Below are 22387 nucleotides of genomic sequence, written 5' to 3' on the forward strand. Positions count from 1 at the left end.
AAATTTTTTTCCTGAAGCCAGCCCTTGCCTTAGGAGTCAGCAAACTCCAGAAAGCAGTGAAGCCTACAACTGTCCTCCTACAGAAAACAGAGTGAAGTCCCCATCCTGCTAATTTGTAGGGGTTTATTTTAGTTTTTGACTGTGTGTGCTCGTAGTCCTATGGATTTCAATTGGGCAACTCTCACACAAACTTTGCTTTATTAATTGCATCTGTGGGAGTGAGAGGTCAGCTCTACAAAATGTTATTGCTTCTTCTTGCTGTTGTTAAGAGTTCTACATTTATCTTTTAACCAAGGTAGATCATATAAAAGAAATCAATTAAGTAGACCCAAAGAAAAAAACAAGTAATGTTGTTAATGTTGTTAATGAGGGAGGGAACCACGAGACACAAAAAGCAAAGTCTATATTCCAGAAACAAGCAACTGAAAAGCCTTTGTCTTAATTTTGGTAAGGACCGCAGAGTTTGATCGTAAATTCCTTGACAAAATGGCATAAAGGGAATTTTCTAACTCCTCTGCTCCTTTAAGAACTCTCTCCCTTTAATTTCTAAGGTGTCACCCCAACCCTGCTGCACCAGCCTGGGAGTAAATCATCACTTGCACCCTGCAAGTATCCCACAGCCAGTCATATAAATCTTGTTTTACAGCAGAAGAGAGAGGAAAAAACAGGTAAAACTAATTCAGGACTGCCAGGTAGCCACAGCTTGTGGCACACAGGCATTCAGGCAGCTTTCCCCTGCTATTGCACGGCTCAGGGTGCAATATCATCTCCTCAGAGGAGGAAAATACTGTGTGTTTTAACTAACGTGTCCCTATGTAGAAATAAAGGGAGGAAAGTAGCCTCACCAGAGCAGCAAGGGAAGGAGAAGGCAGGGTTGAGCTTAGGACTGCTGCATAGACTTTTGAGCGCTCAGATTTTGGAGCCCCCTGGGCAGTTTGTGTTTCCAGGCATTGCATATCTGATTTCAGCCTCAGCCATGGGCAGGCTAAGGGTTAACAGGAGACGCAGCACTGTTAACTGTATCTGTGGAGATTATGGCATGTTTATCCAGTGTTCAGATTTCCTGTCTGAGTGTTTGGATTTCCTGAAATCCCTGCTATCAGACCAAGTGCTGTCCACTGAGAAGACCTTTTTTTTCCTCTCTTCCCCCCACCCACCCCCCTTTTTTTTTTTTTTACTTTGCTCACATGGTAGGTTTTCCTTCCTGCTCTCTTTCCAGTTGTAGTGCCTGTGTCTGCTCACCGGTCAGGACATTTATGGATGCAGATCAACACTCTTAGACTCCAGAATTCTGGGGATTGCCATACACTGGATTTCCTTTGTGATTATTGTTATTTTATTCCACTTTATTTTATCTTTTTGTGGCAAGAAAACCTGAAGAAACATGATCTATTTCAACTGCCCATGGGAAAATATGTTTTAGTCTGAGATTGAATAATGGCCTTAGGTTTGAGGACCAAATCTGGAATGGGAATTCAGACTGCACGCGTCCTGGTGAGTTACAGTGCATTGGGGTTGAGCATGGTTGGTAACGAGCAGCTCTGAGACAGGAACAAAGGCTGAGTGCGTCCATTCAATGTGGCTGCTGAGCAAACTGCAAAAAGCAGATGGGTGAAGCTGAAGTTAGACCTTTTTCCAAAAAAAATACTACTAAAGTCCATTTTTAATTCCTAAAAATACACGTTGCTCTGTAGCCTAGATAACGGCTAGGTAAACTTTACTGTCAGGAGATGTGTAAGGCCAGATTCTGTGAGTCCTTACTCATGTAAGTAACTTTTACTCGTGTAAACAATCTCAATAACTTTTAAAAGATCTCATGTAAGAAAATATTTGCAGGGTGGGTCCCATATTGAGCAAATTGCAATGTCTCAATCTGAGTAAAATTAATCTTTAAAGAAAAAGGAGAATTTTCTGAATGTCTTTGCATGCTTCCTCAGCCTTTCATGTTTTATTTGTTTATCTAGATTTAAGTTGTAAGAAGAATCCATGTGCCAACTATTTCTCCTATTGTTTCTCCAGTAAAGTTTGCTGTAGGAGTGAAAATGTATTTTATGCAGCAATGTTCCGGGAGGCCAGAAAGGGGCTTTCTGTTGTTGGAGGGGAAATGCTGAGTGTTATACTGCTCTGAATGAACTGGAAATCTGCATTCAGCCATGAGGCTTAGCTAAGGTTTAACTTCATTTTTGGATGTTAGAGTCTATTATTAGCTTAGGTGGTTTTAGTTAAACAGTGGTCAAAAATGCAACAAGTTGACCAGTCTCAAAACCAGTGACTCAGCGTTTGAAAATAAAAAATCTTTTTTTCTGACCTCTTTGAAGATGATTTCATTGCTGGCACCCATGGAAGTGTTGCTAGAGTAAAATGTGGAAGGTAAAGCATCATCACTGTTGCAACTTTTGTTCTGTCCCATAGCTGGAGGCAGTGGCTGCGCTGAACATTCCTGAGCTGTTCCTTGGAGCTGCTTCAGGGATTCAGTTCTCTAACTTTAGAGAAAAAAAAAGCTTGATTAAGAAATTGCTTAGATGTTAGGAAACATCTATAGGGAAAACAGCTTTCTAAAGTAATTTTACTTTAGCCCTGGTTTTCATTAATCTATTGAAAATGTCCTGAATCCTAGTGTATAATACTGCACATCAATCAAGAAAGTTCAACATTTGAATTCTTGGGGTTTAGAAGGAGAGAATACTTTTCTTTTTTATACCAATAAAGGGAAAGAGCCATTTTCCAAATTCTTTGCAGAGCTTCCAAATCTGAAGTTTTATACTAATTGCCTGATGTGTTGGCTTTCTGTATAACCTTTTGAATGCAATCCTGCTGTTCTTCTTCACCGTTCTCTTTGGTATTGGTGGAAGGCCTGTGTGAGATCAATCAGGCCAAATTCATGTCTTTTCTTCCTGCAAGCCTTCAGGAGTTCTGTTTTAATTATTAACATGGGGCAATGCTGAAATTGATGGCACAATGCATTGAAATATCAGTTCTTGCTGTGTACATAGGTTTGTACTCTCACTGCAGGGGAGTGACCCCCCAAAAATGAAAGGGAGGACAAGGAACCTGTCACCTGACTTAGACAAGACCGTGGTGCCCTGCCTGGTGGATAACATGCGATTTCGTGGTCTGTGGTCACGGATGCAATTAAACTGGCTATGACAGAAATGTGCTCTTCTCAAAGCTAGCAGAAGAGTCAAAATGTCACTAATGATCACTGAACAACAGAAAATACAGAATACAGATGATGACTGAGGGGAAATGAGACTTGTCTCAGTCTACCCAAATCTCTTTGCTCTGGGAATTTCATTGGTTGTCCAATGAGCAGGAGTTTTAGGACTGGGTCTGTCGGGGGTTTTCCTCCTCTTTTTTGCAGGACTGTCAGAACTTTCTGGTTTCAGTCAGGTTGGAAGTGCTGTGGGAATAGTTTTTGTGGTGATATTTTGGTATTTCCTCTTCTGCTCACACCCAGACCAGGAAGCACAGAAGCACAACCTTCAGCTCATTGTGTACGTGTTTCTTTTTATAAACCTGAATTCTCTTCCCTCCCCCTGCCCTTTTTTTTTTGGCCTGATAGCCATCACATAGGTTTAAGGTTCTGTTTGATTTGGACTGTGGAATTTTTTTATATCTCTTCATGTAACTATACCAAGCACTAAATAGTGATTATCACATTAGTCTTGAATTATCTAAATGCAATATCCCCAACTCAGCTACCTACAGCCAATAATGTTAATGTGCCAGTACCCCTGTTTCTGCTGTTGTTTACTCCTGTACCTTCAGCAGCATAAGGACTAACTGGCCACTAAGACCTACCTATTCAGTTGCCCACAAAGAAATTCTGCAAAATGTCATTATTTTGATAACCAACTGCACTGTTAAACTCTAAGATTAGACATTTCATGCTTTAATGTTCTTTCCCTCACTCTTTTTCTCTGTCTGCATCAGTAAGGAGGTCCAACTCATGCACCCTCTCTCCATGCGTCCAACTCATTCACCATCACGATTGCCAGTCCTCCTGCCTTTCTTGCTGTTGTTGGGAACTATGGATAAACAGTTTTGACAGGCATAGAGTCTGCAGAGCTAACTTCATACACACAATGATTTTTCTCTGCTCAGATGATAAATGGACCAGAGGAACTAAACCACTTTCACAGAAACTCTTCCTCACATCCAAAGCTTCTAACCCCTCCTTTTTGTGCTGTTTTCTGCAAAAAGTAGAGAATGCAATTTTATTTTGCATCTGAATTGGATCATATTTCAACTGCAGCTTTTCCCTCGAGACTCTTCTAAACACCTTACAGAGTCTTTAATTCACCATTTTATAAGTTAAAAACAAACTTAAGATGGATCTTAAAGTTGGCCCGTGGCAAAATAATTGTGTATATTATATTTCCACTTGGGTCCACTCTCATGAGTTCTACATGAACAACTATGCCAGTCAAGTTTCAAAACCATCCCTGTGTAGAACCCGGTTTGTGAGACAATTTAGTCGTTAGTGGCTTCATAGCCTTCAAAACTACAAGGAAATGCAAGCAAAGGGAAGTTAATTTACTTCACTAAAAACTGTAATTTAAGAAGATTTAAGCAGAGGCAATGAAATTACTGAGGGGTTTTGAGCTCTGTGTTTCTTTTGGGGTGCTTTCTTCTTTTCATTTCCCTTGGCTCTAAGTTTCTCTCTTGGGCTTTGGGGAGTTGCCATGCTTTAGAGAAGGGGCACAAGGTGGTGGAAGGAACAACAGTATGGTTCATTATTTCAGACACTGATTAGCAGGAGGGCTGAGCCTGGGTCATTTATCACTTTCCACCCATGCGGTACCCACGAATCAAGTTCCATACATGCTGAACAAAGCATGATGTGAAGCTTCTCACTGTGTTCCACCTAAGCCCCCAAAATGGGTTCAGCCCCGCTGACAGGCAGTGATGCTCTTCATTTATCCATCTCTATCTCAGCTGAAGTTAACAAAATCCATCTGCCTTTGTGAGTCAGCAGAAAAGTATTCAGCTTTTATAAAAGTTAAGGGACATGGAACAGGGCAATGTCAAAGTGCAGAAGTCTTCCCCTAGCTCGGCATTTGCATGGCGTGCATGGAGAGGAGGTGGTGTTTTCTGTTCCCATTCACCAGATAAGGTGATTTACACCAGCGAAGGACTTGGGTCTACATGGCCATGGCTGTTGAACAAGGCTCCTTTCATCTGTATTTAATGTGAACAAATGTGCAAACAACACCACCAGTGCACATTGTGACAGAGTGGCTGCTCGCACTTGGGAAAAGTCAAAAGAAAAATCTATTTTCTTCTCATCAAAAGCAAAATGAGGAAGCTTCCACCCTCCCTTTCTGCCCCCACAGCTACCACCCTGGCTGGAGCAAGTTGATCCGTAGGTATTTGTGTGGGGGTTTGTTCTCAGCGGTTAACCACATAACAATTTGAAGCATGTGGCTAACTCAAATGAAACTGCCTTTAAACATTTGCAGGCTGTAATTGCGTTTGGAAGAGTGGAGCCCCAGCCAGGGGCTGCTGGGTGCCCTGGAGGCTGCGGCAGGAAGCCCTGAACATCCCATAGCAAGGTCCCACAAAGAGGGGAAAAAAAAAAAAATCTTGTTTTATCTCTAGGAGATCAGCTTCTTGCCTATGCTCTGCAGCCAGGGCCAGAGCCAGATGTTCTCCATCTCCTGGCTTGTGTCTTCTGTTGGTGTGTCAGGGTGAAACACACGTCTGGAAACAAAATGGAGAGGAAAAGATTGGTGATGAGGGGGAGGGCGTTTCGGCACACAGCTTTCATAAATAAAGCTGGGAGAAAAATAACAAACAGATTGGAGAAGCTTTGTTGCAAAGCTAAGCGCATCCAAGACCATCAGCTGATCCCCAGGGGAATCAATAAAAGACGGGCAGTGTGGGGCTGAAGATGATCTGGGGGGGGAAAGCAAGGAGCAGCCCTGCTCAGAGTGGTAAAATGCCCCAGTTGAGCTGTTCCATCCCTCAAAACCTGAGTTTGTTGGGCAAGGATGAAAGGCTAGAGGAGAGACGCATGAATGAGAGGTGAGCAGCTGTGCTTGTGGAGGCAAAGATCCCCAAACAAACCTGCATAGTGCCACAGCACTCATTACCACAGAGCTGTGGGGCTATACTAACTTCTAGTTTTACAGAATCTTGGGCTTAAAGAAATCAATAAAACTGAAGATTGCCACATTTCCCCATGGGAGGAGATGTCTGTGAGATATTCTGTGAGTGGTCTGAGACTGGATTTTAATTTCCATCTATTTCCAGTGCCTTCTCAGTCTATGGTTAGGGGAGCCTATCCTCAGCTACAAACAGACATGCTCCTAAGTGTTCATTGTGCAAATAAAAGAGTGGAATTAATCTTCTTCAGCCAGCTGCAAGCCTCATTTGTAATTCATCAGGTAAAAATATTGTATCTGTACAACTACACAAATGGCCCCTGATCTAGGAAAGCAAATGACTTTCAGAGTGTAGCCCTATGGTTGAAAATTCAACCTGCTTTGGAGAAAGGGCAAGTAAGGCCTCGCTATCTTCTCTCTCAGTTACAGTGATTGGAGCTGTGGCCTTGTGGCATGGGAATGGGGTAGGATCGCAGCTAGAAACCAAGCTATGTCCCCAGAGTCCTGCAACCATATGCAATTCTCCATACCTATTCTACAGTCTGGGGAAAAAGGAAATCTGCTTTTAGTGGCTGAACCATAGCCCTGGGATTGCCACCTTCTGGCACTGAATTACAATATGATTACAGGCAAGTCACTGCATGGCAGTCCCAAATCAGCAGCAGGAGAAGAGTGGCTCACTCGCCCTTTCTTTGTCCCTGGAGTAGGCAAAAGGGAGCATGTAACTGGAAAATACAGAGCACATCGTTGATATGCTCTTCAAAACATCTGGGGCAAGAAGAGGGAGATGTCTCTTGCCAAGGCTGACACAGATTCATACCCTTTCTATAGCAGTTGGCCAAATGCATAGAAAGCATTTTTATTTTGGCCAGAACTGCCAGCCAGAGAGGCAGCAGGACATTCCAGGCACTAGAAAAAGCCTTAGAGTATCTTGGTTCAATATAACGCCAAGCCCTTAGCGGAATACTATGGTTCTATGAAAGAACATAAAAACATCTGAGGCAAGGCTTTAGGTGCCTGCCTCCAGTATTGGCTGAGATACACATATGATGCAAGAGGTGAGGATGTGTGGCAGATTTTCTCAAATTATAGTTCCAGCTTTCCAAGATCTCAGCTGGAGGATTTTCAGAGTCAGAACTCCTACTTAGGATGTACGTGTCCTGCACATATTTTCAACATGCATTTGCAAGCTTTTTTCTGTTTAAACTAATAGGCACTTTCAGTATCCATTAAGAAAAGGCTTATATGGGTACAACAAATTGGTAGACAAATATAGGTAGACAACTTCATGGAAGGAATTTTGTCCTGAATTTACAGCTATTAAATCATTACTGATAGTGAGGGTCCAATCCTAGTTTCCTACCTGATTTATAGTAGTGCTACAAACTGAATTTAGTGGAAATATTCCAGATTTATTTCTGGGTAAACATCTATGCTGGCACCTTGGAACTCTTATGTTTATTTCATCTATTTTAGTGTCAAATTATATTGCTACTTTCCTTCTGCATTCAAATCCAAGCAGTTCAGTAGTGACCAAAATTAATATGCTTACTGATTAAATAGACCATTTACTTAATGGTTTGTTTCTCAGAATATATGTAAGACTCCATTCCCTGCTGATGTGGGATACTGGTTCTATCTATCTGATAGTTTGTAGTTGCATATCATTTAATAGTTATTTCAGTAGGTGTCCTTTTATTCCTGTTCATAATTAGTAACTGAGTACTTAGCAGAGCTTGTCAGGATCAGAAAGTCCTACAATTTAGTAGTTATCTATATTCATGAACAAAGAGGATCTCTGCCTTGGTAGAATAGTTTCTAAAGATATTTTATTAAAACTAATGGGTACCAAAATTCTACATTAAGTGTAGGGCTTTCATATTATTATCAGCCAACAAGTTATAATTCTGATCTTACACTTGTCCTAGATTAATGTCACAATCTGACTCCAGATTCAATGAATGGTAAGACATGTCTTAGCCGAAGCGCCACATCCCACAGGTTATTTAAACTTTATGTTTTTTTTCATGTGTTTATGAAGTTGTGGTTGAGAAGGAGCTACCATAGAATCGTAGAATGGTTTGAGTTGGAAAGGACCTTAAAGATCATCTAATTCCAACCACCCTGCCATGGGCAGGGACACCTCCCTCTATATCAGGCTGCCCAAACCCCATCCAACCTGGCCTTGAACACTCCCAGGGATAGGATATCTACAACGTCCCTGAGCAACCTGTGCCTGTGTCTCACCACTGTCATTGTGAAGAATTTCCTCCTTATGTCTAGTCTAAATCTGCCCCTCTCCGATCTATAGCCATCCCCCTAGTCCTATCACTACATGCCTTTATAAAACTCCTTCCTCAGCTTTCTTGTAGGCCCTCTTCAAGCAATGGAAAGTTGATATAGGGTCTCCTCAGACCCTTCTCTTCTCCAGGCTGAACAAGACCAACTCCCTCAGCCTGTCCTCATATGGAAGGTGCTCCACCCCTCTGATCGTCTTTGTAGCTCTCCTCTGGACGCATTCCAATAGCTTCTTATCCTTCTTATGTTGAGGATTCCAGAACTGGACACAGTACTCCATATGAGGTCTCACAAGAGAGGAATAGAGGGATGTAATCACCTTCCTTGACCTGCTGGCCACGTTTCTTTTGATGCAGCCCAGGATATGGTTGGCCTTCTGAATCACGTTCATATGTTGACCAAGATAGGGTTAAAAATCTACTTCTGATCCAAGATGATGTACAGCTGGTATTTGTTTTCACCACCCAGACAGACAAATGGGATTTGGCTCAGTTGAAACAAATTTCCTTACCAGTGAGAATATTAGACTTAAAGGGCGTCAGTAGCAGCAGGAGCAAGGATAAAAAGGTGATTGTAAGTCATGTTTTGCTTCTATATGCTGGAGCCATAGGACAGCCTACCTGGCACCTGGTTTGAATCAGAGAAATTGCTCAACTGTTTAGATTTATGTTTTTCTTCCAGGGCTTCCTAGGAAGCTCATAACAGTAATTACCCAGTTCCCCCCTATAGAGCAGTATATACATGTATGTACATGGTATAACATAAACTTACATGCTTTTTTCTTTCCGTTGCCTTCAAGCATAGAGAACAGCCTCGCTATAAGGCTCCTCTCAGCCAGAAACCTCCTTGCCTCAGTGATCACTTCTAAGACTAATTCTGCACATTTTCAGACTGTTTCATCTCCCAAAGAGCAAGAAGACCCTAAGCAGCACATTCTCGATGCTGGGATTTGCAATAGGCCCATGTCCTGTGAGTCATATTGGCAGTTTCCTAAGCCAAGTCCTCTAATTGCTACAACTTAGGCAAAAGAGTTAGACTTACAAGTACACTCCTACTGTAGATTTGCACCATTAGGCATATCAGGCACAAGAGTGGACATGAACCCAACCAGTGAGACCAGTTTTAGCCTGACTTTAAGGAAAACACTGTCTTAGAGAACACTTGTTCATGTTCCAGGATGCTGAAGAGCACCTTATCATTTTAGGGAGTCTTATTTGTGTTGTGATTTATATCCTGAAAGAAAAAAGCACTTCTATCATGGGACTTTAGGTCTTTTAAGTGGAGTTTAAATAACATACTACTGAGAAATCTGCAATATTTGTGGCCTGGTCTATATGAATGAAGTCGATAAGTGTTCCCCCAAGACTTTGAACCACCTTCAACCAAGACACATGGAGGAACAGAGATCTCAGACATTCCTATACATTTTGTAAAAGCAGGTAGACGGCTAGAAGGAAAAAACACTCTTTGTAACCTCTGATTACCTCTTCCTCAAGAAAAAAGCCACAACTACTGTGAGATAAAAAAAATAATTTCCATGGAAGTGCAGTGCTGTGCCCACCAAAACCTAGGGGAAAAGCTTCCACAGGCATTTGCCTTTCAGTCTGTCCATGTAGGATCTCAGCTCTCCCACGTCTTCTTGGTGTTCATGCAAACATGCAGGTGCCAGAATGGCTTTAGGAGCTTTAACAGTTAGGTGAAAAGACACCTGTTGCTATTTATTCCAGTACTTAAATTCTCTCTCCTTGGAAGAAATACCATCTTGTAATATCACAGGCCATTAAACCACCATGTTAATGTGAGAAGCATTTCCTGGGGATAACAATATCCTGACATCAATATTGCTTGCTTACTAGTGCTGGCTGCCAGCATAGTGGCAGCGTTTTGCTTAGAGAAGCAATACTAGGGGAAAACTCTGTTCACTAAAGCTGATCATTGTACATAAAAGCTTAAATCAATAATTTTCAAAAGCTAGTTGCCTAAAATTCAGAGCCTTAACTCGTACTGAAGTACTGGATAAATTACTTCAGTATCTTTTTGAAAGTGCAGTCAGTTATTTCAATACACTAATGAGAGTTTTTGTAGACAAAAGTTCAGCTCATCCTCCTGAGGTTCACAGTGAAGAAAAATTTATCACAGTCTGGATCTGTGGAACATTTGTTTTTATAATTCAAGGACCTTTCTAAATAGAAATCATCATCTGGGCCAGACTGTTGAGAAGAAATAAGTTTGTGTCTCGGAGAAAGGCACTGGGCTCCCTCCAGAATGTGGACTTAGACGGGAAAGAAACTCAGATCCCCAGAAAGGGTGGGTTAGTGCTTTGGTTTCTTAGTACTTACTATCTGCAGTGTAGATTAGTTTACAAGGATTAGCAAGAGATAAGCAATGATCACAAGCAGCAGAACTGGGCAGTCTCATCCAGCCCCTACTCTAGGTGCAAACTGCAGTGGGCTTTGCTCTGGTTCCCACAGATGCAGCACAAGAGGGAAAAAATGACCACAGTGACCAGGCAGCATCTGCATGAAAGCTGGCAACACCCTGTTGTTTCGACAGTAGTTATCACGAGAAAATATGTTTCTGCTTTGTCCTTTCCTGTGCATGTCAAAACCAAACAATATATTTGTTTCCCAAAAAGGAAATGGGTTCATTTTGGAATGCACTGAGCAGATCAGGTTCTTCTAAGTACTAAAGGATACATATGTGGGATTTCAACATATTTAAGCCCTCCCAGGATATTTGTGCAATATTAATTGTGTCAGTCACTGCACTGTTGTTGCAGCAAACAGTAGACCTGATGTAAGGAAACCTGGCCTAATTTGTGCTGTTAATGTAGTCTTTCTTAGAAGCAGAAGCTATTTGCAAGATCATAATTTCCCTTGAAGACACTATTTTTAATTGGAGAAGAGTTCTCTCAGAGGAGTAACAGCCTTACTTCTGTTCACATCTGCACAGTATTTCCCTGATTAGGAGATCAAGAGAAAGAGGATCTGAGCAACTCTTCGCTAAGTAATAATGAACAGAGAGCTGTGCAGTAAATCATAACGTTCAATAAAATAAAAAAACACCCCAACATTTGGCTAGAGATTAATGACTGGGGTGGGACTTACTGAATTAAATTGGATCAGATGTTCCCTGGAAAAAAATCTGAGTTAGATTCACAGCACTCTACAGTTTTAGTTTTGTTTTTCACAAAGGAAGATTTAGCATGATAGTTTTGTAACTACCAACAATTTCTAGGACTTGCAGAAGTCTTAGAGGGCTGTGGGAGAGGACAGGCCTTGATGGGAAACCTTGGTCCTGTTCAGGCAGGGGAGAGAACCGAACAAGAAGCCTCCTCAACACACAATGCTACTAATTCATCAAGTTTTATAAGTTACATCACATTTATACAAGATATGAATGGGTGACACTTCATTCTCACCTCCAGGGACAAGTTCATGACTACAGGTCTGCCACACAGACAGATAACCCTGAATTCTTGAAGGCTGAGATCAAAGCTTGGTTGCACCTCTTGTGCTCCTTCCAGGTGGTTAGGTGCCTTCTTCTTCTGTGAATCCGCTTTTAAGTGTCTAGCGTTCCAGAAATCAGCTAAAGAGACATTTGGGCAGCTGACTCAAGCTTTTGCATTTCCCCAGGGACTGAGGCACCCAAAACCCACACTTGGCTTAGTGTTTCAGTACTAGATTTTCTTGTGACTATAAGCACAAGCAGCAAAACAATTGCACTTCTAGCACTTTTCACTGAAGAAACTGACTTGAAACTATAAGCCACTGACTGGGACTGATGTTTCCTGTTGATATTGGTGTATTCATTAATCAGAGATATCACTTGTTTTGTCAAGATCCAGACTTAGTTCATGAATGTATCAGAGAAAGGAAGTCAAAGCTGCATGAATTACCACTGATAATGCTAGAGATACCACAACTCCTTCCTCCTTTAATTAATTTTTTTTGCTGAACTTGAAGTGAGTGAAACAGGTTTCTAACATAATAGACAAAAGGCCCACCTCAGTAGCCATGATAATGAAGGTAATGCACACACATCTGCCTTCTTGACTGCTCTCAGGCACCTGGCAGCTCTGCAGGGTTGGATTTAGTGGCTTTGCCTTATTATCTCAGCTTTTGTAGGCTGTTGTAAAAAATGAACTTAACAACAGTGGCCTAAATCCAGAAGAAAAGCAAGACTACATTATGAAAACCCAGAAAGCAACACCATTTTAAAATTCATCAAAGTGCTCAGAACAAATTTTGAGAGAATCTCAGAAACTGAGGACTTAGTCATCCCAAGTTTCTCCAGCTCATTTACATAATTGCCCCTTGAAATAGTTGTCTTTCTTTTTTTTTCTTCTTTTTTTAACACTGCCACTTGGCAAGTATTCACTGAGCAGGCAGCTCAGCTCCACAGCTGCAGAAGGGCAGAAAAAACTTCAAGATTCCCACCATGCACAACTTTACTTTATATAATGTGAGGCAACCACATCTGAGTGCATCCAAAGTAGTCATCTCGCTGTCACTTACTGAGATATTAGCAACTCATTAGCCAATTTAACTAATTAATACATCAGTAAAATTCATTTATTTGTGAAGTGATTTATTAAATAATAGGAGACATTTAGAGAGTGTAATGTGTGAGTTATTCAATATTTCTAACTATCATCAGGGCATGGAGACATGCTGTCTCAATGCTTTCCCACCCTCTTCAAAACCATATGATTTGATTGCTTCTCTCTCAGCATAAATTCATGCTGTCACGAAGAAAGCTAGTCCAAGTACCATCACATGAGCTTGATCAGAAAACTGGTACAAATGAAACTGAAAAAGGAGGTTATTTTTCAGCTGCATCACTCTTCCCTTGGTAAAAATATAAAACTTACATTACAACCTAAAATTTTATCATATTTCGTTTGTGTAACTTCTTCTATCTAAGAAAATCTAAAGATCATTACTACTTTCTATTAGATTGTTTATGGAAAGTATGTCACCAGCGACGGGAGTACACTAATAAGTATTTTTTGAGGGTGATTTCCATAAAAAGCTCTATTTTTAAAAATTTGATTTCTTCCTCCTGGCATGTCTTCTTGAATATAGAATTAGAGGTGTAGTCTTGTACCTGCCCATGGGATGATTTAGGCAGAAATAAGAACAATGTGATGTGCTTAGGGCATGCAGCATCTTCGGGATGGGTGTCTACCTCTGGGCTTGGCGCTATACTATCTCCTTTAGTCAGCAGAATGAAAAGTCAGCTTAGTCTATGATTCATCTGACCTTTGTAGACATCTGCTTTAGTACGTCTATTTTAAACATCTGCTATTGTAGGATGAGGTGAGCTGCAACCTAGTTTCAGTTGTCTGTATTGACTACATCATCAGTAATGACAAAGGGAACCTGGGGCGAACAGCCCAGGCAAAGACACTTTGTGAGACATCTCTCACTTTCACAGTCTAAAAGTTGAGTCAGAACTCACTAAAGTGAATGTAAAGAATCCTATTTACAAGCACTGATACTGGATCAAGTTTTAAAGGGGTTCTCTTACTACATTTCTCTATGCAGTTAGTCCATACAGTTTCTGGGAGCATGTTCGTGGATCTGGCCAAGACTTACTGTATGGGTAGATACAGATATGAAGAACAAAATAAGAGAATATTTAGGAATATCTTTGTATTCCTGTATTGAGGTTTTTATGTACCTTGTATTTTGGGATATTCAGTAGAGATGCTTTAAAAGTTCTGCACTCAGCTGAAGGCCAGAATGGCCTTATTACATCAGCCAAAATACGTGACATTTTCACAGGACTGCTAAGTAGGGGTCTGGTGCTTCTTGGTGCATATTGAAGGGGAAGGCATGAAAAATACAGCACTTTGAAGGGCAAAGCAGTATGAAGACAACCCACAGTTAGTGGCTATTGAGAATGAGTGGGGGCAGTGATAAGAGGAGCTCATTATGCATTGAGATTATATTACTAATCTGTTAGCTGTAATCCATATACTGGATACAGGTTATTTTTCTGTAGATGCTGTGCTGACTAAATAATTAAGCAGTGACTAGCTTTACAGAGAAAGTGGAAAACCCTCTCGTGTTATTAGCCCCTTACAGTCTTCAGAAATGGATTGTAAGTAACTCAAAATCTTGGACTGCAGATAGCAGCCTTCTCATCAGCTACAAAAAAAATACCCTTGATGAGATCAGTGAAAGCTCTCCAGAGGTCTGAACCCGGGCAGCAGACACTCTGATTAGCTGCTGCCTCCACAAAATGAAAATTCTTCCCTGAGCCCAAGAAACAGCTGATGGATGTAGTTGGAAGTGATATAAAGGTCACTCTTAAGTGGATCTAAGGAGATTTAAGTCACAATTCCACCTTCCTGAAGCCCCTAGACAAATAATGAAAGACAGGCTTCAAAGACTAGACAGTCCTTCAGTCTAAATACTTACCCAAAACTCTTTGTCGTGTATCTGAGTCTTAAGGACAATTCACCTTTGAATGACACTGCAGAAAATTACCTAACAAATATGTTTAAGCCCTCTGGCCCTCTATAACAATGTGTTAGTGATATATTACAAAAACCTTGACTCTTAGAATTATCACATTTTGCAGCATGAATTCCTAAACCAGATTTAAGATGTCCAGTGCAACTCCTCTATAGCACTTGTACAGCCCAAATACCCTATCATAATCATATAACAATCATAATCAGATAACAATGGAGAACTAATTTCCATTCTACCAGTAATGCCATCTCCTAAAACTAGAATCTTTTTTAATCAGTTTTTATTTCTAGGAGTACTGTCCAAGAAATGATCTGAAATTTTAAGTTAATTTTTTATACATATTCAAACACGCGGGTATTTCAAGATGAATGTAAGAAAGCTCATACTTTACGAATATATTTAAAAGTTCAGTGGAATGTCTTGAGGATTAATAACCCTTTCAGCCTGACATCAACCCAGTGTAAAACACTGGAATGCCTAATGCCAGGCATTATTCATCATGCATCAGAGAAAAGTAATGCAATTCATGCCAAGCAGGTTGGAATTAAGGCAAATGTATTTTATTTCAAGAAAGCTATCTTGATATTTTTTGTTCTTTTAAGTTTTCCTGAAAAAAAGCCCGTATATAATTGATGTAATACTTATCAACTTTGGTAGAACTTCTGGCACCAAACAACATTTTGATTAAGAAATTAGAGTTATCTAAAGTCATCACTGTAATTATTTAACAGATTAAAATCTGAACAATTGACATTGCTCAGAAACCTCTGCAAATAAGGATTCGTCATCAAGAGGATGTCAGTCAGCTCCTCAGGGTCACTCCTGGGGTCTGTGCTGGGTTAGTGCGATTCAGTAATGACTTTTCCATTGTTACTTCTTTCAGGATTCAGCCTGTGTCTATAAGCATGCTGCTGTTTTGACAGTGTATTTTTATGGAAGCACTGAGAATACATAGAGCTAATGTATGGGGTCAGGATGCATTTTCAACTGCTTAGTACAAACTAAGATTAAGTTTGAGATGACTTGTTCACAGAGAAATATCCTCGGATTTGCTTCACTGAAGTTTGTTAGACCACATCCTAATAGTGTTATCCAAATCATGGATTAGAGCGAAGTCAAAGAACATATGTTTGTCACATCCTGTTTGGATGATACCAACATAGACACAAACAGAACAAGCAGATTTTGGCATGAAATGAAAGACATTTTATTTAATCTCACACTTGTTCAAGAACATGTCAGTTATCACATGGACTGAGTAATTTAATTCTATATTTTGCCCATGAAAATAGCTTCAACAGCCTTTGCAAAATGGGATTTTGAATACAATCTTTAAATTTGTAAAATACATTTTCCAAAAGAATATAAATAGAATATTTATTATATATAATTTTTTATATATAACTACAGATAATTTAAAAAACTATAATTTTTATATAATAGAAATTATATATAACTACAGATAATTTTAAATAACATAAATTTTTAAAAATATAAATAGAGGAATGACTTGATTCTTTGTAGTTCAAATAATGAGCTTAATTTGTTTATTTGCAGGAAATGAGATTTTTTTTCTACCTGCTTTATTTAAAAAAATCTTGAGAGATAAACACTTTCTGCTCAGTCATTAGCTTTGAATTGCAGAATGAAGCAGTACCGCATTTCCAGATGAAGTAGTCTGTTTATACAGAAAGCACAAGAGCTATAATTACTACATGATCACATTTGTATATCAAGGTCAGAATTCTGTGATTCACACTATTGTTTGGACATAAAGGGAGTTGATTTTCAGCTTTGTGGTGTACGACTACTATTATTGTTATATCAGCGACTGTAGAAACAATATTAACTTTTGCTTGTTTGAGTTTTTCTAGTTAGCTTGACTCTAGTTCAAGCACACATGAAAACTGGCTGGTTAATATTTGTCCTTAAATGTTCGTTACACATGCAGAATAGATATTTATGTTATTGGTGCTCATGTCAAGTATCCTATTATGGAGACTAAAAAAAAAATCATCCAAAACAAACCAAATCCAAAATAGGTCATTAAATGACTTACGCATGAAATCACACAGTTTAAGCAATACCAAATGCAGGTAATTAAAGTGTGTAAAAATATTTCCTCATCTTTTCCTCTCATCTGCAAAATTCCTGCAGAAGTTTTTCTTCTTCACTATTGTTTAATACATTGAATTTTTTTTATATTCCATTCCTGAGAATCCATTGGCTTCCCACACTATTTAACCAGTTTTAACAGCTTAAAAATATGGGAACTCAACTCATACTTACTAGTTAAGAGCTGGAATAAGTCAAGCACTTACACTGTACCAATTAATTCAACATGATTGTATGTATTTATAATCAGGCATAAGAACAAATGCTTTCTTCATTTGGAGACTAGTAGAATTTGCTATTCTATTATTGTATTATATTGAATTGTCACCTAGCTGCCATTAATGTCACCCTGTTCTCAGCTAGGCTGCTATCTCTTGCTTAAGATCCAACAAGTCTTTCTCTTTTCAGCTGTAGGTGTCCCTAGGTAAAAAGCAATCATCTTTCCCCAGATTTGCATTGTTCTTTATCTGTTCTGTTATGAGTTTTATATTTCCTATTAATTCCCCACTCCCACTCACATACTGTCATATATAAGGACTTTACATAAACCTGATAGTGTAACCTTCACATTGCCAAGGACATTTGAGAAGCACTCTTTTTCTTCAGGTGAAAAATAGAGGCTTGACACAGACCAAGTTCCACTATGCCCTTGAGTCGATAGTTTCGTAAAAGCCATATTTAGCCTTGAAAGACTCTTTATCCAGATAAAACACTTGCATGGCCATAAGGGCTATGGATTTTGCCATCTCAACATTGCTCTAATTACTTGTCCAAGTCACAGAGACAGGGTGTTGAATCAACAAAAGCATCTTCATCACTCTGGGAGCATCATCTGTCTAGGGAAGCCACATATACTTCCTTCTCAGTGTTTTTCCTTATCAATCAATCCTGATAAGTTCAATCAATGTGATTTTTCTATAAATATTTTTCTGGAAATAGGTAAGAGACCTAGAAAAGGAATAGAATTATAGAGTAGTAGAATCATAGAATCACAGAATGGTTTGGAAGGGACTTTTAAAGGTCATCTTGTCCAGCGCACCCAGCAATGTCTGGGGACATGTTCAACTAGATCAGGATAATAGTCCTGAGCCACTGAGATCTAACCACAGATGCTTGTAATGCTGTCTTTGTCAAACGGGCAATAAAATAGCAGTCTTCCTATGAAGACGGGCTGAGATTCGGTGCTGTTCAGCCTTAAGAACAGAAAGTTATTGGGAGACTTTATAGCAACATTCCAATACCTAAAGGGGGCCTACAAAAAAGCTAGAGAGAGAATCTTTACAAGCATATGTAGTGATAGGACAAAGGGTAATAACTTTAAACTGAAAGAGGGTAGATTTATTTTATATAGACAGAAGAAATCTTCACTCTAGCATTGGTAAGGTACTGCAACAAGTTGCCCAGAAAAGTTGTGGATGTCCCAACCCTGGAAGTGTTCAAGACCAGGTTGGATGGGGCTTTGAGCAACCTCGTCTAGTGGAACCCCCCCATGGCAGGGAGGTTGGAAATGGATCATATTCAGGGTCACTTCCAACCCAAACCATTCTACGAGTCTATGATTCTTATCAGAGCAGATATAAGGAGATTCTGTGACTTTTTGTATTTATGAAAAATAAACTGCCATCAATTCAAAACATTTAATGTAAATCACAGTTACTTTTGGACTTATGTTGACAGTCAAATTAGAAAGCAATAAGCCATTATATTTTTTTTCTTTTTAAACTAACATTGCTTGGATTTGAACAGCATAAACCTATAATCATGACGGTGACTTGCCCAAGGAGATGGATAATATCATTAAAAGCAACAGATGTGCTGTAAAGCCAAAACAAAATCTGACATGTCATCATGGGTTAAGCCAGATGCAGGGCTGCCAGTGGCTGTTATTTTGTTGTAAGACTGTGGTGCTCAGTTGTCTGCTGGTAGAGGCTTTTATTAGCCCGCAAAAAAACAATGCAGTGCCCAGTTCATCTTCTAACACCATTTTCCTGAGTGTAACATAATATTCAAGCATAATATTCTTGGTTCAAGGTAGATATCTCTCCTCTTACAGCCTTGCTTTCATATGAAAGTATACACCTCTTCCTTATGGACAGAGATCATAGCTATTTCTTCTTCCATGCTGCCAAGCTGGTAGTGTGCCTGGTAGAATCTCAGATCCTTTCCAGTCAGGGTGTAAGAATCTGAAATCTTCTGGTTAAAGAGATGTCTGGCCCTTGTAATGGCAAAAAGAGCTCTTGACAACATCACTCAAAAGTATCCTAAAAGGTCCAAAACAGAAGGGAAAAGAGATACAGCAACATGCCATCAAAAAACTTCTATGTCGCAATTTTTAATTGAATCTCATGTGTCTTGGAGACAGGGATTATTCTGTGTTATTTTTAACATTAAGGACTGGAAAACCTCCAGACCCACATGACATATTTGGAAGCATAAAACAAACAGGATGAAATCTGTAAACAAACAACAGCACTCTCTGGAGAAATAGGTCAACAGAAGTAACAAGAGAGAAGGTAACAAAAAAACTTAAAGAGGTGGAGATGTGCTTTTACTTATGGAACCAAACGGTGTGCTCAAACTGAAACCAGCAGACTGTCTAAGCCAAGGGTGTCATGTGGAAGTGGTCTCCCTCTCACTCCCCTTCTGCCTTGGCCTCTCTATTCGGTCCCAGTCTCATCCTTTATGGGTCCTTGTCATGTCTCCTGTTCTGCCAGCCTACCCAGTCCATATTTCTCTGTTTCATGTGGCTTCTCCCAGTATCCTTGCTTTCCACCTCATATTTAAAGGCAATGGCTTCCGGGTAGCCTTCTCCTTCCTAATGCCAATACCTGGCTCCAAGCCCTGGCCAATCTTTTTCCATCTTGTCCCTTTGGACCTACCATACAAACCAGCCCAGCAGGTCTCAAAGTGAAAGGTATGTCCCAGTACTACCCACCTCCTCCATATGCTCTGCAGCATCTCTACCACCTTTCTTCACCCATAGCAACACAAGTTTTAAACTGGAAATAGCATGCAATATAATAATGGTAGTGAGATCTGATGAAAAACTGTGAAACCACTTGTCCATGTCCTGATAAGACCATCTCCCCACACCCTACTCCCCTCTCCTGTATGCTCAAATACTTCCTGTCAGGCCACTTCTTGCTTCCAGTCTCTTTATCCTTCAAATCGTATCTCCATCTTCCAAAAAATATCAGTCTGGTGCATACACCTGACATGGAAATTTTCAGCCCGAATGGTTAGACTGAAGTGATATCTGAAAACAGGGTCCTCTGAAGAGTCAGACAACTTGGAGAGGCGATGTTACTAGCTCTGCACTCAGTGCAGCCAAGTGAGTAGCTGCCACATTTAGTTAGATGGAGAGCTTTCCCAGTAAGCTAAATGAAGGCCTTGTATAACAATTCTTAACAAGGTGTTATTTTGAGGGGATTTCTAATGGATCTGTTTACCACAATTAAATTTACAATATCAAATGCAGGAATCAAATAAGGTATGATAAAATGACATCACTGAAGAATTAAAAGACATTGTTTCAAACTGACTGTTTGAATAAATGATCTTGTCAGTCCCATAGCTCTGAACAGTTTTGCTTATTTGATCTTTTCTCCTCATCTAGGTAGGTTTGTGGTCGTGACAGATGAGACATGAGATCTTCAGCTTCCAGGCTTTCAAGTTTTTCTTCAAGAGATTCACTATGGAATCGGTAAGAATGAAGAAAGGCATAAATATAAATAAGTGGTTTGAAGTGCAAAAAGCAGCTGAGAATCTATGAAAAATAAGCCCAAAAGAAATTGGTTTTATCAATTGCAATATCTGCAAGTGGGTTTTTTTTCTGTGCTTAATGCCACTCTGGACACTATTACAGTGGGTGTTTTTCAAAAAAGGTCTAACCTGTTGATCCTTCCAAGGACCAAAAAATCCAAAAAATCAGTAAATATTTACAAAATATTGACTGTCTGAGAAAGTTCTGGAGCAAATGTTAACATTTATTATGTATTTTGCTTTGCTTTCATAGATTTCAAAGCTGGATAGGGGGGCAGGGTATAAAATGAAGACTTTTTGTAACTCCTTTCAACTCATATAGATCGGGTAACTGATGTTGTTTTAACTTTGAAAACAACAAATCACTGAGATCAGCCTGAAAAATCTATGGCAAAATCTGTGCAGACGTTTGAAAGAGGAGGGACTCCTTCTTCTCGTGATGTAACATGCTGAATAGCACACAGTTGTCTAACTATACTTTGTTTATTCAGTGTCCGGATGGTGAGTGCTTTTGTTTTAAAGTTTTTACTGTGTTTCATTGAACCACTAAAAGCTGCATTTGGATTGCCTGACTTGAACCCCCTACAACAACAATATTGATGGTTAAGGCTGAAGTTTTCTTTGTGCCTGGTGCACTGGATGGAGCTATCCTGGCACAGGGCGCTGCTCCCTGCATGGCCATCGCAGCAGTGTGTGACTTTCATCTTTTCTTCTTCCCTGGGGAAACAGTTGATCATACTACACTGCAGCTCAGCCAAGAGGGGTGAATCACTGCTGCTGATCTTCTGAAAAATCAATTAAATCTTCCTTTGATACATTTGCTTTGTCATGTGGCTACACATATTTTTCCTTTTTAAGCCTATGATGCTTTAAATAAGCAAGAGTTCAGAAGTCAAACAATCATCTTTTCAAAAGTATGAAGCTAATAAGCTGGATATTCTTATTTGACTTTGGAACAGCACTTAAGTTTTTATGTCCTCCTGCTCCTAGATTTTCTTGGAGGAATAAAATAAGACACAACCACGGAAAAGAAAAAAATGGTGGTAAGAACATGGAAATGAATGAAACCTGAATTCCTATGGATTTGTGTCTTAACTGCATCTCCCGAGGAGATGCAAGGCATAAGTGAAACTGTCCCACAGCTGGGACACTTACAGGATCTTTCTCCTACACCAATTATCTTGATAAAGAAGAAGATGAGGATGAGCCTTTTCTATCCATAGGGGAAATAAACATCTTTTTCATCTGCTCATTTATGTTTCCTCATAAAACTTCAGGATCCAAAGAATTTTGACAACTGTCTTGCCCTCCTTTCAAATTTGCTGGGACTAGCAATGCATAAAAAAAATCATTAGAGAAAGGACAGATGAGCAGATGATCACTCTTTACCACAGTCAATAGAGAGCCAGTTAACTTAGAAGGCAGCAAGATCAATTCAGTTTAAAAGTAGAAGCAAATGAGTAATCAGAGAGAGTGGCTGCTGCGATAGACTTCTAGAGTGGAGACAGACTTCTGTCCAATGGAGACTAGGTCCATGCAGCAGTTGGTTTTCTGCCATCCTGGCTTTTAACAGACACAACTACAACATTCAGATGTCTACTCTAATAAAACATTCAGATC

General features: G+C 39.8%; 1 protein-coding gene across 3 annotated transcripts in view; it reads left to right on the forward strand.

Moving 5' to 3' along the window:
• Positions 1-1232: 1232 nt before the first annotated feature.
• Positions 1233-22387, forward strand: part of ASAP1 (ArfGAP with SH3 domain, ankyrin repeat and PH domain 1) — a 157181-nt gene continuing 136026 nt past the window's right edge. For 2 of the 3 annotated variants that reach the window (XM_054057654.1, XM_054057656.1), the window contains exons 1-2: positions 1234-1494; positions 20622-20708. In XM_054057654.1, coding sequence (XP_053913629.1) covers positions 20650-20708 — 59 coding nt within the window. In that variant the 5' untranslated portion in view covers positions 1234-1494; positions 20622-20649. Of the gene's footprint in view, positions 1495-20621; positions 20709-22387 lie in introns of all 3 variants that reach the window. The other variant, XM_054057653.1, reaches the window with a different exon arrangement.

This window comes from Cuculus canorus, chromosome 2 (assembly GCF_017976375.1).
Source record: "Cuculus canorus isolate bCucCan1 chromosome 2, bCucCan1.pri, whole genome shotgun sequence".
Taxonomy (NCBI): domain Eukaryota; kingdom Metazoa; phylum Chordata; class Aves; order Cuculiformes; family Cuculidae; genus Cuculus; species Cuculus canorus.